At 35.4% G+C, this 13,049-nt stretch overlaps 3 protein-coding genes across 3 annotated transcripts; all 3 read left to right on the top strand.

Moving 5' to 3' along the window:
- Positions 1–2,863: 2,863 nt before the first annotated feature.
- On the top strand, positions 2,864–5,316 carry LOC105171339 (Mitochondrial import inner membrane translocase subunit Tim17/Tim22/Tim23 family protein). The gene is made up of 5 exons (XM_011092412.3): positions 2,864–3,010; positions 3,725–3,895; positions 3,979–4,169; positions 4,267–4,339; positions 4,940–5,316. Exons 2-5 carry the CDS (start codon positions 3,733–3,735, stop codon positions 5,023–5,025), a joined length of 513 nt encoding a protein of 170 aa, XP_011090714.1. The 5' UTR covers positions 2,864–3,010; positions 3,725–3,732; the 3' UTR covers positions 5,026–5,316.
- Positions 5,317–7,162: 1,846 nt separating this feature from the next.
- LOC105171579 (homospermidine oxidase) lies at positions 7,163–9,894 on the top strand. Its single transcript, XM_011092740.3, has 5 exons — positions 7,163–8,053; positions 8,178–8,562; positions 8,632–8,745; positions 8,916–9,454; positions 9,552–9,894. The coding sequence occupies exons 1-5, from the start codon at positions 7,236–7,238 to the stop codon at positions 9,760–9,762; spliced, it is 2,067 nt and encodes a 688-aa protein (XP_011091042.2). The 5' UTR covers positions 7,163–7,235; the 3' UTR covers positions 9,763–9,894.
- A 638-nt stretch (positions 9,895–10,532) lies between these two features.
- On the top strand, positions 10,533–12,945 carry LOC105171578 (primary amine oxidase 1). Its single transcript, XM_011092739.3, has 4 exons — positions 10,533–11,687; positions 11,759–11,872; positions 11,957–12,501; positions 12,708–12,945. The coding sequence occupies exons 1-4, from the start codon at positions 10,566–10,568 to the stop codon at positions 12,865–12,867; spliced, it is 1,941 nt and encodes a 646-aa protein (XP_011091041.1). The 5' UTR covers positions 10,533–10,565; the 3' UTR covers positions 12,868–12,945.
- The last annotated feature ends 104 nt before the right edge of the window (positions 12,946–13,049 follow it).

The following is a 13,049-nucleotide window of genomic DNA, read 5'->3' as shown; positions in this document are numbered from 1 at the left end:
ATTATCGTTGGATTTTTTTTATTGCATAACAGCTGTAGGATTTAATCAATAAATTTCAATCGTTAAATGTAAATTATATATCGATTTTAATATGTATTATATCAATAATTATAAAATATAATATATTATTAAAATATAAGAAGTAATAAAATTCATCCATCCCTTGCTACCAGGCCCCCTCAGCCCTCCCCCTTCAACCCACCGCCCACCCCAACTCTCTTGCGCGGGGCCAATGCAGAGCGGGGCCATGGCGATGTCGCCCCCCAACCTGGGTGGTTTGGGCTAATGCCGTGGGCTTTGGGCGACGGCAACAGTTGTCTCGCCCGTTGCCCAATTTTTTTTATTTTTTTATAAATTTAAAAAATTAATTTAAGAAAAAATAAAATTTTAAAATGAAAATAAAAATAAAAATAAAAATTAATTTAAATATTTAAAATTTAAAAGTGAAAAAGGTATTTATATTTTTATTATAAATACATATCTCAGTAATTTAAATTTTAATTACTTATAATAAATAATTATTAAAATATTATTTTATTAAATATTAATTTTGATTAATTAATAAAATATTATATTTATTGTTCATTAATATTTACATTGATATAATATTTATAAATCTTATAGTTTGGGAAATTACGTATATCTTCCTGATTTTAACAGTCGTCCAACTAGTTCATTTCCGTCCTATTCAGCTTCTGGCTTCAGCCTCAGATTTGTGTTGCCTTTCGTCCTTCGCTTGCATCTAATAGCTTATAGGCTTCTTTCCTTGTTGCACTCATTCACTCCGGAAGTGACTACTTTACTTTTTTATACTAGCTATTTAAAAATCTACTTATCTTGCTTACCGCGATTACTGAAAGAACTGGCGATTTACTGCTGCTCTTTGTGTTTATTTACCTTAGGGTCCCCTATGCAAGCATCATAACTGGCATTATAAGACTGTCTATAGTGTAGGCCGTAGGATCTCTTTCATTCATTTCTTTTAGTGTCAAGTCAGAACAAGAGAGAAAGAAAGGTTTTTATTTGTCAACCAGCTAATCTTATGAAAAAATAAAAAAAAATTCAATAGATTTAAAGCTTCTTTTTTGGTAAATCAATTGCGAAATGTTTTTCTAGAATGCCCAATATCTGTTTTAAATCTTCTAGGCGAAAATGTTCAATTTTCATAAGATCTTCTTGACTGATATTCAAATCCAATAATGTATATATATTGGACCTTTTGAGGCAATTATAGACCCTGGGAGACAATTCGGATTGATCAATAAAAATCGATTTCAATGCTATTTTTTTTTATTTTTTTTGAGTTTATCCAATTTATTGTGAAAAGTAAAAGGGGATAAAGGAACCGCTTAGTCGCATTCAGGCTTTCATCCTATCTCTTATGGTGAACATACCAAAATACCTTTGTGGACTATAAATTATATTTTTTTATGGACTAAGAGGATAATGTTTTACAATTTTACTTTTTATCCACCTTTCTCGATAAAATTTTAATTTTTAAAAAAAAATCAACAAAGGCAAAATGGATAATTACAAATTTTCATTCAAAAGTTACATAATTTCATCAAACAATAGGGGATTAACGGTATTCAACACAACAAAAATGATATTTATAATTATGTCAATTTCAAGAGAACTTATTACAATTTATCCTAAATTATAAGCAAAAGAAAAGTCAGTAGCCAGGCTTGGGGATTAACCTATTAAGTAATGTGGATTATTATACTTAATAAAATAAGGCATATTAAATAATTAAAATGATAGGAAATATATATATATATACATTTATATAACCTTGTACTAGGGGTGATCAAAAAAATTAAACTCGTCAGAATCAAATCGAATCAAATCATTTTTCATAATTTATTTTTTAACCGTAATTCTAAACATGGAGTAAAATTGAACCACACTAGTGGTTTGATTTTAATTTTAGAACTTAAAAAAACCGTAAAAAATTGTACTAGTTAATTTTTTAATTTATATATATAATAATTTAATAAAATAATTCATTTTTTAAAAGAATTTCATGTTCGAATATATAATCCCAAAATTCATACCATAGATCCACATGCAAAGCCCATTTTGTAAAATTTATATTTGGGCTTTATAAAAAAAAAATATGTTTAATTTCTTAAGCCTATTCAAATTTTAAGGATATTTGATGATCGTTACAATTTTACATTCATTTTATCTCTCCTATTTTTTTTTTTTTGCCCTTTTCATCTTCTCTCTTTTCTTTCTTACCACATTTTTTATTACGTCATTTTGTTTTTTAATCTCTATTCGCTCTAAAAAATTGGCCCTTGGACTTTGTTGGATTAAGTTTTTCTTATTGGATTAATATATATGATATTGTATTTTAATTTATTTAAAGTTGTGGAGAGTATCGGTGGTTAATGGTGCATAATGTTGAATTTTCTTGCTTGCTACATACAAACACTTGTTTCATTTCTTGATTTTTGTTAGTTTTAATGTTATATTTTTATTGTAAGTATTAAAATCGCCAAAGCGCCCGAACCGCATAAAATCGCACCCATGATTTTGGTTTTAAAAGTGATAATTTAGAAAATTATTTTATAAAACCGTTAATGATAATTCAATTTAAAAATAATTTTAAAAAAATCAAAATCACAGCATGAGCACCCCTACATTGTACTATTTGAAAATAACCTCATTCATTCTATATACTCAAATTACCAAATAGAGGGGGGAAGTATAATTTCAATACTTTTTCTATTAAGTGTTTTAACGTTTTATTTCGAGTGGGAAAGCAATTGTAATTTATTTCAAATAGTAAGAGGTATATATGTAATTAGACAAAATTTGACGGGTGTTAATGTAAATTTAATTCCTTCATCAATTTTCTTTTTTCATTGCACACGTTCTAAAACCCTATTTTTTCTTTTTTCCTTTTTCTATTCCAAAAACCCCCAGTTTCATTTCTTTCGTTTTTCGTTTCAGCACCCACACATTCTAAAACCCTAGCGTCGAATCTACATCCAGTTCCAAGGTACATCTTTTCTTTTTTTTTTTTTTTTTGAAATTTCAATTTTTTTCGTATTCATATATGGTTAGGTGATTTCTTTCTTTCTTTCTTCTTCCTCTTCTTTGTATTTTTTTTTTTTTGGTGAACTTGGTGATTGAAGTTCATCCTATAGGTTCTAGTTTAAACCAAAATTCAGTAGGTTTAAGTTATGACATTGGTATTTGGAATAATTTTATTTGATGAGTATGGACTTGTTTTATTGATGCGACAGGATATATGAAGTAAAATAGCATTTCGTGGTTTGTGATTTCTAGATTGTTTATTCGGTCGAAATGGGATCTGTTTCATGCGGCTTAAGATGTTTGATCTTTTGTCAAGCTGTATTTTAGACTTGGAAGCAGAACGCTTAGATGTAAATTCATGTCTAGTACCCAATAAGACATCAGCATTGGGGGAATTTTGTGATTGGTTTATAAGGCTTTCCATATCCTACTATCACTTTTCAATGTACTGGCTAAGTATTTTGGGGCGGTCTAGTGCCTGAAAAATGCTGATGGCATTAGAAGTTTGATGCAGTTAATTATTTATGCTGAGCACTGCAAAATGCGTCCTTCTATCAGAGTATTAGAGCCTGATATATCAGAATTTTACAATGTGATGTGTCTTCCTTGTGCTGATGCTACACAACTGCTCCTTTTCTAATTCAATATTGTCTGCTAACCTACCACTTTTGCATAGACACCCTCATGAGTTCAAATCCGGATGGTGAGTTGCAGAATGCTTCTGCAAGCACACAAGATGCACCAAAGCCCCCAATTGAGCCTATCCACTTGCCTACAATAGAGGAAATCCGAGGCCAGGACATTTGGAATAATTGTGCTGTACGGAGCGTTGTCAGTGGAGTCATGGGTATTTATACAATCCCATGGCCATTGAAAATTGGAATGTTTTTGTTGGTTTGCATCTGTAAATTTAATTTTGCTAGTTTGCAGGAGGTGGATTGGGGTTGTTCATGGGATTGTTCCTTGGGGCTCTGGATAATCCGATAATGCAAGATGAAATGACTGGAAGACAACAGCTAGTTTACCAAGCAAAGCAGATGGGTAGAAGGAGCTGGAGTTCCTGCAAAGCCTTTGCCATTATGGGATTTATCTTCTCTGCTTCTGAATGCGTCATTGAGAAGGTTGCAGTATTTCCTTACCTAGAAATTTAATTATACGTTGACTCTGTTGAAAAATCTAGTAGAATCAAAAGTTTTAACTGTTGGTAACTTATTTAAGGCCCGGGCCAAGCACGATATTACAAATACGGTGGTTGCTGGGTGTGTAACTGGAGGTTCTATATCCGCTAGAGGTAATGTTTTAAATTTATTTTCAGCGATCAGTGTGTTGTAGCATGTAAGCAAAGTTATAAACCTGAAGTCGTCGTACTCGTCCAGAACATGAACAATCACTATATTTTGTCCCTTGGAGGATATGGTGAATGATGCACTCTCTCATTTTCTTAGCAATTAGCTTTTCCAACAATTACTGGATATGCTTTTGGAATTGAGTTGGATCAGTTGAGGTCCTTTCCGCTTTCCTGTTAACTACTGTGGTTAGCTCAGTCAATGCTCTCCTTTCATCAACTGTGATTTGTTCAAGAAAGAGAAGCTCCTGTACAATGTGTTAAGCAGGGGCTTTCCAGGTTCAGGAGGTGCAGGAGTATTTGATCTTAAATATATAATCCTTGTGCAGCATTTATCATGTTAGAGCAAGATTTTGTTTCCAAAGAATTGTTAGATTATCGGTTTTTGGTAGAGTGTAATTTCGGCAACATATTTGTCATTTTCAGATGATTTTGGTGAAGAACCTGGGTTTGCTGCTATATCAGATTTTTCTTGTACTGATCATATCATCATGGATATCCTGTTCTGAATCTTGCTGAATGAGTTCATTTTTGTGGTCTTTTCAGGTGGCCCAAAAGCAGCATGCGCTGGGTGTGCTGGTTTTGCTGCATTTTCAGTTGTGATAGAGAAATTCTTAGAAAGACATAGTTGAGGAACCAAATGCTCAATTGATTATCAGCATACAAACTTACTATGAAGTTGGGACATGGCAATACAACCAGAGATTTTATTCCAATATTTTGTTCAGATATAAAATATTGAACAATTTTGTCACCTCAATTTAGGGATGTAAAATGTACATCATGGGAGCTATTCAATTTGTAATAGACGTTTCAATGGCTGATCATAATCAGCCCTTTGAACCAAGGGAAGCTGAGTATTTAACATGACATTTTAGAACTGTTTAGTCCTAATAAACGAGCCACATCGATCCCTTCTGTAAGTATGAAAGTTGCACTGCTGGGAAGAGCTTGCTCGCTCTATGTGCTCTGCTGTGTTACGTGTTATTTTCAAAATTTCCTATTCCGATTTTAAGTATCATTACGGACAGTGGTGAAAACATGTCTAAAGTCAATTCTCACTTCCATAATCTCTAGTGGCATCAGATCCAGTGAAATTGAGATGCTCAGCTAGAGATGAATATTATATGTTGGCCGTAAGAAATTCTTGGGCTTTGAATCAGGATATTTAGGAAGAGCAGGTAACAAATTCTTGGGCTTTGAATCAGGATATTTAGGAAGAGCAAGTAAGAAATTCTTGGGCTTTGAATCAGGATACAATAAAACCTCTATAAATTAATAACATTAGGACTATGAAATTTTATTAATTTAGAGAGATATTAATTTATCGATAAATTAATATTTTATTACTTAAAAGAGACTTTTTAAGTTTAACAAATTTAGTACATATGTATTGAAAATAAATGAATTCATATATGTTTCATTGATTATATTCATGCATCAATAAATTCTTTGTAACTAATTAAATATATTCATGTATAATATCAATTCATTGTATACAATTAACTATTATATTCATAGACGGATGTTCATTTCATTGGAATTACTTAAATATACATATTTATATTAATTCATTGCACTTAAATAATTATTATAGTCAATTTAAATATATTCATGCATGATGAATGAAACATATACTATATGAATCTCAATATGAAAATAAAATAATTTATAACACCCAACTATGTCTTCTCATCTAAAAGGCATTACAAAATCATTCATAAATGGTCAAATGCGTAAAGCATTACAGACTTATATTTTAGCAAATTATCATAATATTTATAATTGTAATATTCATGAATTTTAATTTAGAGTTTTAATGGGACCTAATATTTATAAAAGAATTTTTCGAAAAATTATTATCTTATTATATTATCGAATTTGATGATTTTATTACAAAAGCTCAAGTCGGGATCGAAAAATTTTATTAGTTTAGAAAGTTTATTAATTTGTAGAGGTCCTACTGTATTTAGGAAGAGCAGGTAAGAAATTCTTGGGCTTTGAATCAGGATATATAGGAAGAACAGGTAAGAAATTCTTAGGCTTTGGATCAGGATATTTGGGAAGAGCAGGTAACAAATTATTGGGCTTTAAATCAGTATATTTAGGAAGAGCATAGATTTTCGAAATATTCTTTTGCCTTCCAGTATTTTTCTACTAGAAAGCATATAATACTTAGTTTTCACCATAATGAAAATTTATATTGAGAAGGGTGTTGTTAAGATAGATTGGGCGAAGAATAGAGTATAACATGGTTTATGTCTTCTGGGCTGCTATCTGTGATCTTTTGCCCGATTATGCAACTCTTTACGAATGTGGATACTGAAGTTGTAAGGTTTTGTAAAGTGCTTTCTTTTCATTTTCATCACAACTTATAATATTTGGCCAAACAAACATACATTTAAAAGTTTGAGAAAAAATTGATGCGCTGAGCAGAGGACAAATTCTCACAGCAGTAATATTTTTGTTAATATATCTATATACGTTCTTCACGAAACAAAACCTGCTATACAAAATCAACTTTTCTTGGGGCTAACTATCAGAAATTTCAACCTCTCCTCCAGAAATTTAATCAAACCAAACATAATCTAACTTCTGAGATATAAGTAGACTTTAAATTCCGCTATGTTTATTAATCCATCTCAATCAAGCAAAGACAACAAGGCCCCACATAAAATTGCAAGTCCTGATTTCTTATCCTCTATATAATTAATCATACAGTAGAAATGACATATTGTTGCGCTTTTTAGAAACCATCTCACGTTGGTATCTAACCTTGTTTTCTTCTCGTTGTCTTGAAAAACGACCTGCGTGATCTCCAATGGTTCGCTCATAAAGGCCGATGACTGCCAAAATCTTGAGTATCCTAGAAGTGGAACTCACACCTCAGAGCAAAACCATGCTACTTTCAACTCTCAAAAATCTCTTATTCTTCCTTATTTTTTTGATTTCCCCAATTATTACAACCCAAGATTACCACCCACTAAACCCTCTTACTCCATCTGAACTTATTCAAGTTCAGACAATTGTCAAGAACCACTTTTCCAGCCCTTACCACAGTGTAAGTTTCCACTATGTAGGCTTAGATGAACCAGAGAAATCCATAATCCTATTATGGCAATCGAATCTTGATCATACCCCACCTCGTCGTGCATTTGTCATAGCCCGTTTTGATCAGAAAAGCCATGAACTCATTGTTGACTTATTGACTAACTCCATTGTATTGGATAGAGTGTATGATGGACATGGCTACCCAATTCAGAACTTTCAAGAGGAGAAAGCTGCTAGTGAGCTAGCATACTCGTATGCTCCGTTCATAGCATCGATTATGAGAAGACGGCTTAAGTTAGAGGAAGTGCTTTGTATGAGTTTTACTGTTGGATGGTTTGGGGAAGAAACGAGTAGAAGAATAGTTAGAGTTATGTGCTACTACTTGGACGGCACCGTCAACTTTTACATGAGGCCTATTGAGGGTATCACAGTGACTGTTGATCTTGATGAGATGAAAATCATAGGGTATCGGGATCGGATAATGGTTCCGGTGCCTAAATCTGATGGAACAGAGTACAGAGGATCAATGCAGAGTGCACCACCAGATTCAACTCTGAAGGGCTCAGCTAGTCTAGAACCAAGTTTTAAATTGGAAGGACATGTACTGAGGTATCGCAAGAAGAGTGTGTGTGTTTTTGTTTAATGGGATCATTAGGAACAAATTCTTGAATATATTAAGTCATTGATTACTATAAATGGTTCATTTGTTATTACTGCATCTATATGTTCTCAGGTGGGAAGATTGGGTTCTCCATCTATCATTTGACATGAGAGCTGGCCTGATCATATCACTGGCCTCTATCTATGATCCCGAGAAGAACGAATACCGTAGAGTATTGTACAGAGGATTTATATCAGAACTCTTTGTTCCTTACATGGATTTAACTGAGGAGTGGTACTACAGGACCTTCTTTGATGCTGGTGAAAATGGATTTGGACTTTGTGCAGTGCCACTTGTACCATTGAAGGACTGCCCTGAAAACGCAGTTTTCATGGACGGCTACTTCACTTCACAAGATGGAACTCCTGGATATATACCGAACGTCTTCTGTATATTTGAAAGACAAGCAGGAAACGTAATGTGGCGCCACACTGAATTGGGAATCCCAGGCCAAATGGTTAGTACTACTAAGTGGCAGTGATAGTTTTCTGAGTTTTCCTTTGACTTGTGTTTGATTTTTGTGTAGGTAACTGAAGTCAGACCAGAGACGACCCTCGTTGTGAGAATGGTATCCACTGTGGGGAATTATGACTACATTGTGGATTGGGAATTCAAGCAAACTGGTACCATTAAAGTTACTGTAAGTAACTTGTTAAAGTTATTGTGAACTTGATTTTGTACAAGGTAACTTTTAGTCTAATGTCTCTAGTTTCAAAACATATGTGTACATGTAACTTAAAGAATCACGCAATTAAAATGTAGATCAAGTTTCTTGTGCTCCCTTTGAATTGAATTTCGTTACAACGACAGGTTGGGATGACCGGTCTGCTTGAAGTGAGGGGATCAATGTACACACACAAGGACCAGATACAAGAGGAAGTATACGGCACTATATTAGCAGAAAACACAATTGGCGCCCACCACGATCACTTCCTAATTTTCAGTCTCGATTTAGATGTGGATGGAGATGCTAATTCCTTCGTCAAGTCTAACCTGGAAACGTCCCGTGTGAATGGAGACATTTCACCAAGGAAAAGCTACTGGAGAGTTAGTAGTGAAACAGCCAAAACTGAGTCTGATGCAAGAATTCAGCTTGGTTCAGGAGCGACTGAGTTGTTAGTTGTGAACCCGAATAAGAAAACTAAGGTGGGAAACCACGTGGGGTACCGTTTGTTCCCCGGATCAGCGGCCCGTCCCCTGTTGTCAGACGATGAATATGCCCAAATTCGTGGAGCATTTACCAAGTATAATGTGTGGGTTACACCGTATAACAAGACTGAGAAATGGGCTGGAGGGTTGTATGCTGATCAAAGCCGTGGGGATGATAATTTGGCTTCCTGGAGTCTTAGGTAGTTTTGCACTAAATAAATTGATATAACTGTTGAAATGGTATCCAAGATCAGATTTTGAGGAGGATAGCTAATTTTGTATTTTCTTCTCATGCAGGAACAGGGATATCGAGAACAAAGACATTGTGTTATGGTACACAGTAGGCTTTCACCACGTACCCTGCCAGGAAGATTTTCCTGTCATGCCGACACTGACTGAATCATTTGAGCTCCGACCCACCAATTTTTTTGAGCATAATCCCATGCTCATAGAAAGACAACATAAAGAAATCATTAGTCCTGCTAAATATAACGTTTCGAGTCAATAAAGGTTTCATTTTGGCTGTTTCTTAGACCAGTGACTTTCCGTTTTGTTCTGTAATAATATGAAACGCATGGCTGTATCAAGGACTTATTTGTTTGAACTTTGAATGTTAATCTGGAATAGGAAGCCTGTCACACTTCGAAGCCAAGCAGAGGTAATGGTTCTTGATCTTTTTCTGTTAACCCAAACAGGGAAAATGAACTCTATACTGAAAATATTGGATTTTTCACCTGGATAAGGTTGAGAAATAACTCTGTTTCAATAGTTTAGAGGGCCTTTCCTTAGAATCCAATGGACATTTCCAAGTTCTTTTTCCCAAAGGTATCTTGAGTACAAAGTACTTTTCTACATCAAAAAGTGATCTCTTAAAAACAAAGGGATCCCGTGAAATGGTGGGATTTCATTTAGTGGCTGCTCTGATTTATTAAAACCGGCAGCCGCAGACATGAAGCGTAAAGAACAACTAGTTCTTGATAAGTATTTCATAAAGCTCAAATCAAGTATTCTTAGCCCTCAAAGCAAGTAAAAAACAAGAAACTTGCCAACTAATCAACATTAATTGTGCCAGACTATTTATTGCCTTCTTCCAAAGAAAAGCTGACATGTAGTAACATGGGATATGAAGATTTCTGCCAATAGAGATGAGGAAGATTCAATCCCATATGGGCTATAATGATCAGTCAACAAAGGTAACAGAATAAAGAACAACTTATCCTTGATCATATATATGACCACAGTGGTTCATTCTTGAAGCACAAATTTTGAGTCATTTCTGATGTGCTAACAGTTCTTGATACCTCAGCTTCGATGACAGTTCCACTTTTAGTTCTTTCTGCACTTTTTCTTTCATTAAACTCGAGAGTCCTATGTCACCCGTTAGATCCTCTTACTCCTGAAGAGATCAATAGAATTAAGCTCACTATCCAGAAATCTCACTTTGGTTCCTTTTCTAATCTAACCTTTCATTTTGTTGACCTTGAGGAGCCAGACAAACATCATGTCCTCAAGTGGCTGTCTTCAGACAAACATAATGGCCTGTTTCCTAGCCGTCAAGCCCGGGTAGTAATTCGAGTTAATGGTGAGACACATGAACTCGTTGTAGACTTGATCACTGGTTTAATCGTGTCAGATAAAGTTTACAGAGGCCACGGATATCCTCCATTCACATTTAATGAGCTTCTTCGAGCCAGCAGGTTCCCCTTGAAGTATCCTCAGTTTCAAGATTCAATTTCAAGACGAGGGCTTAACTTATCAGAAGTCACTTGCCTACCACTGACAACAGGTTGGTTTGGAGAAACAGTAACAAGAAGAGTTATAAGAGCTACATGTTTTTACAGAGGTGGTACATCTAACATTTGGGCTAGGCCTATCGAGGGCATAAGTTTGCTAATCGATGTCGAGGCAATGCAAGTGATCAAGTACGTGGATCGGTTGAATGCCCCGTTGCCAAAAGCTGAAGGCACAGATTTCCAAAGCCAGAGGCCTAATTCGGTCTTCTGTAACGAAAACAACTCCAAGATAACTATAAGAAAACATGAAGTTAGATGGGCTAACTGGGAGTTTCACGTTGCATTCGATGCACGAGCAGGGCTGATCATATCCACGGCTTCGATCTTTGATAACATCAAAAACAAGTTTCGACGTGTGCTCTATAGGGGGCATGTATCAGAAACATTTGTTCCCTATATGGACCCTACTCCTGAATGGTACTATCGAACTTTCATGGACGTGGGAGAGTTTGGTTTTGGACGTTCTGCGAATACCCTTGTTCCCCTTATAGACTGTCCAGGTAATGCTGTGTATATGGATGGTTACATGGCAGGAGCTGATGGACAAGCACAAAAAGTCCCACAGGCGATCTGCATGTTTGAGTCATATGCTGGAAACATTGCTTGGAGGCACACAGAAATCGGTGTACCTGAAAAAGTGGTATAAACACATTGTTAACTCATACGACTTTCAGAACACTTTGCACTAAATTGAATTACTTGGCTTTGCAGATAACAAGTGGAGAGGCAGAGGTTAATTTGGTGGTCAGAATGGTGGCTACTGTTGGAAACTATGACTACATACTTGATTGGGAGTTCAAGAAGAGTGGTTCAATCAAAATAGGAGTAAGAACTGCTTTAAACAGTACATAGAAGCAAACATAAACATTGGAATAGTAACTGTTGACTATGATGTCTTTGCTATGGCAGGTAAGTTTATCAGGTGTGCTAGAGATGAAGGCTACAGAATACACGAGTACTGATCAAACAACTAGTGATCACATTTATGGAACACTTGTGGCAGAAAACTCCGTTGCAGGGAACCATGATCACTTTCTAACATACTACCTAGACCTAGATGTTGATGGTACTGACAACTCACTAGTTAAGGCCAAACTGAAGACTTCTAGGACACAGCCCACCAACGTTTCGCCTAGGAAGAGTTACTGGAAAGTTGTTAAAGAAACGGTGAAAACGGAAGGCGAAGCTAGGATTCAAATGGGATTGGAACCTGTGGAGCTACTGATCACTAATCCTAATAAGAAGACAAAGATTGGTAACAATGTAGGTTACCGGTTGATCACCGGGCAGCCGGCTATTTCTCTGCTAGCTGATGATGACTACCCACAGATGAGGGCAGCTTACACCAAGTACCAAGTGTGGGTGACTTGTTATAACAAAACAGAGAGGTGGGCTGGAGGCTTTTATGCTGATAGGAGCCATGGAGATGATGGTTTAGCTATTTGGGGCCATAGGTAAGTTTAAATACGAAACCTCTATTGTATGTTAGATAGAAGAAATAATTACATAAATCATCCCTGACCATCCGGTTCTCTCGGACGGAGTCTAAAACATGACTGTAGGGGTGCGGTTAGGCCCAAAAGTATAGATTATTTCATAATGTGCATAAATTTTAGGGACTTAACTGAAAATGATTGTAAATATTGTTGACATGGTGCAGGAATAGGGCAATTGAGAACAAGGACCTGGTGCTGTGGTATACGGTTGGTTTTCATCACAGCCCTCAGCAAGAAGATTTTCCAGTTATGCCTACTCTGTATGATGGTTTTGAGCTGAGGCCAGCTAATTTTTTTGAGAAAAATCCCTTGCTGCAACATTAAGTCTCATAATTTTCAATACATGCAGCAGACATTGTACCCTTTTCACTTGAGATAATTTTCATCTTGATTTTAGGAGAATTTAAGGCATATCTGTCACAGCATCCTAGCCCTTGATTTTACTACTTATGTTCAAATCATAAATATAATTTAGGGTAGATTAAAATGGGCTCTTCTAAAATTTG

Source organism: Sesamum indicum, linkage group LG10 (genome assembly GCF_026168435.1).
Source record: "Sesamum indicum cultivar Baizhima isolate 11 linkage group LG10, ASM2616843v1, whole genome shotgun sequence".
In the NCBI taxonomy this organism is placed as follows: domain Eukaryota; kingdom Viridiplantae; phylum Streptophyta; class Magnoliopsida; order Lamiales; family Pedaliaceae; genus Sesamum; species Sesamum indicum.
Note: the sequence above shows the minus strand (reverse complement) of the source record. Positions and strands in the feature narration are given on the sequence as shown.

Coding starts and splice junctions, on each gene's coding strand:
- LOC105171339 (XM_011092412.3), top strand. CDS start 3,733: ATGAGTTCAAATCCGGATGGTGAGTTGCAGAATGCTTCTGCAAGCACA. Junction 3,896..3,978: donor CGTTGTCAGTGGAGTCATGG/GTATTTATACAA, acceptor GCTAGTTTGCAG/GAGGTGGATTGGGGTTGTTC. Junction 4,340..4,939: donor AGGTTCTATATCCGCTAGAG/GTAATGTTTTAA, acceptor TGGTCTTTTCAG/GTGGCCCAAAAGCAGCATGC.
- LOC105171579 (XM_011092740.3), top strand. CDS start 7,236: ATGACTGCCAAAATCTTGAGTATCCTAGAAGTGGAACTCACACCTCAG. Junction 8,563..8,631: donor TGGGAATCCCAGGCCAAATG/GTTAGTACTACT, acceptor ATTTTTGTGTAG/GTAACTGAAGTCAGACCAGA. Junction 9,455..9,551: donor TTGGCTTCCTGGAGTCTTAG/GTAGTTTTGCAC, acceptor CTTCTCATGCAG/GAACAGGGATATCGAGAACA.
- LOC105171578 (XM_011092739.3), top strand. CDS start 10,566: ATGACAGTTCCACTTTTAGTTCTTTCTGCACTTTTTCTTTCATTAAAC. Junction 11,873..11,956: donor GTGGTTCAATCAAAATAGGA/GTAAGAACTGCT, acceptor TTGCTATGGCAG/GTAAGTTTATCAGGTGTGCT. Junction 12,502..12,707: donor TTAGCTATTTGGGGCCATAG/GTAAGTTTAAAT, acceptor GACATGGTGCAG/GAATAGGGCAATTGAGAACA.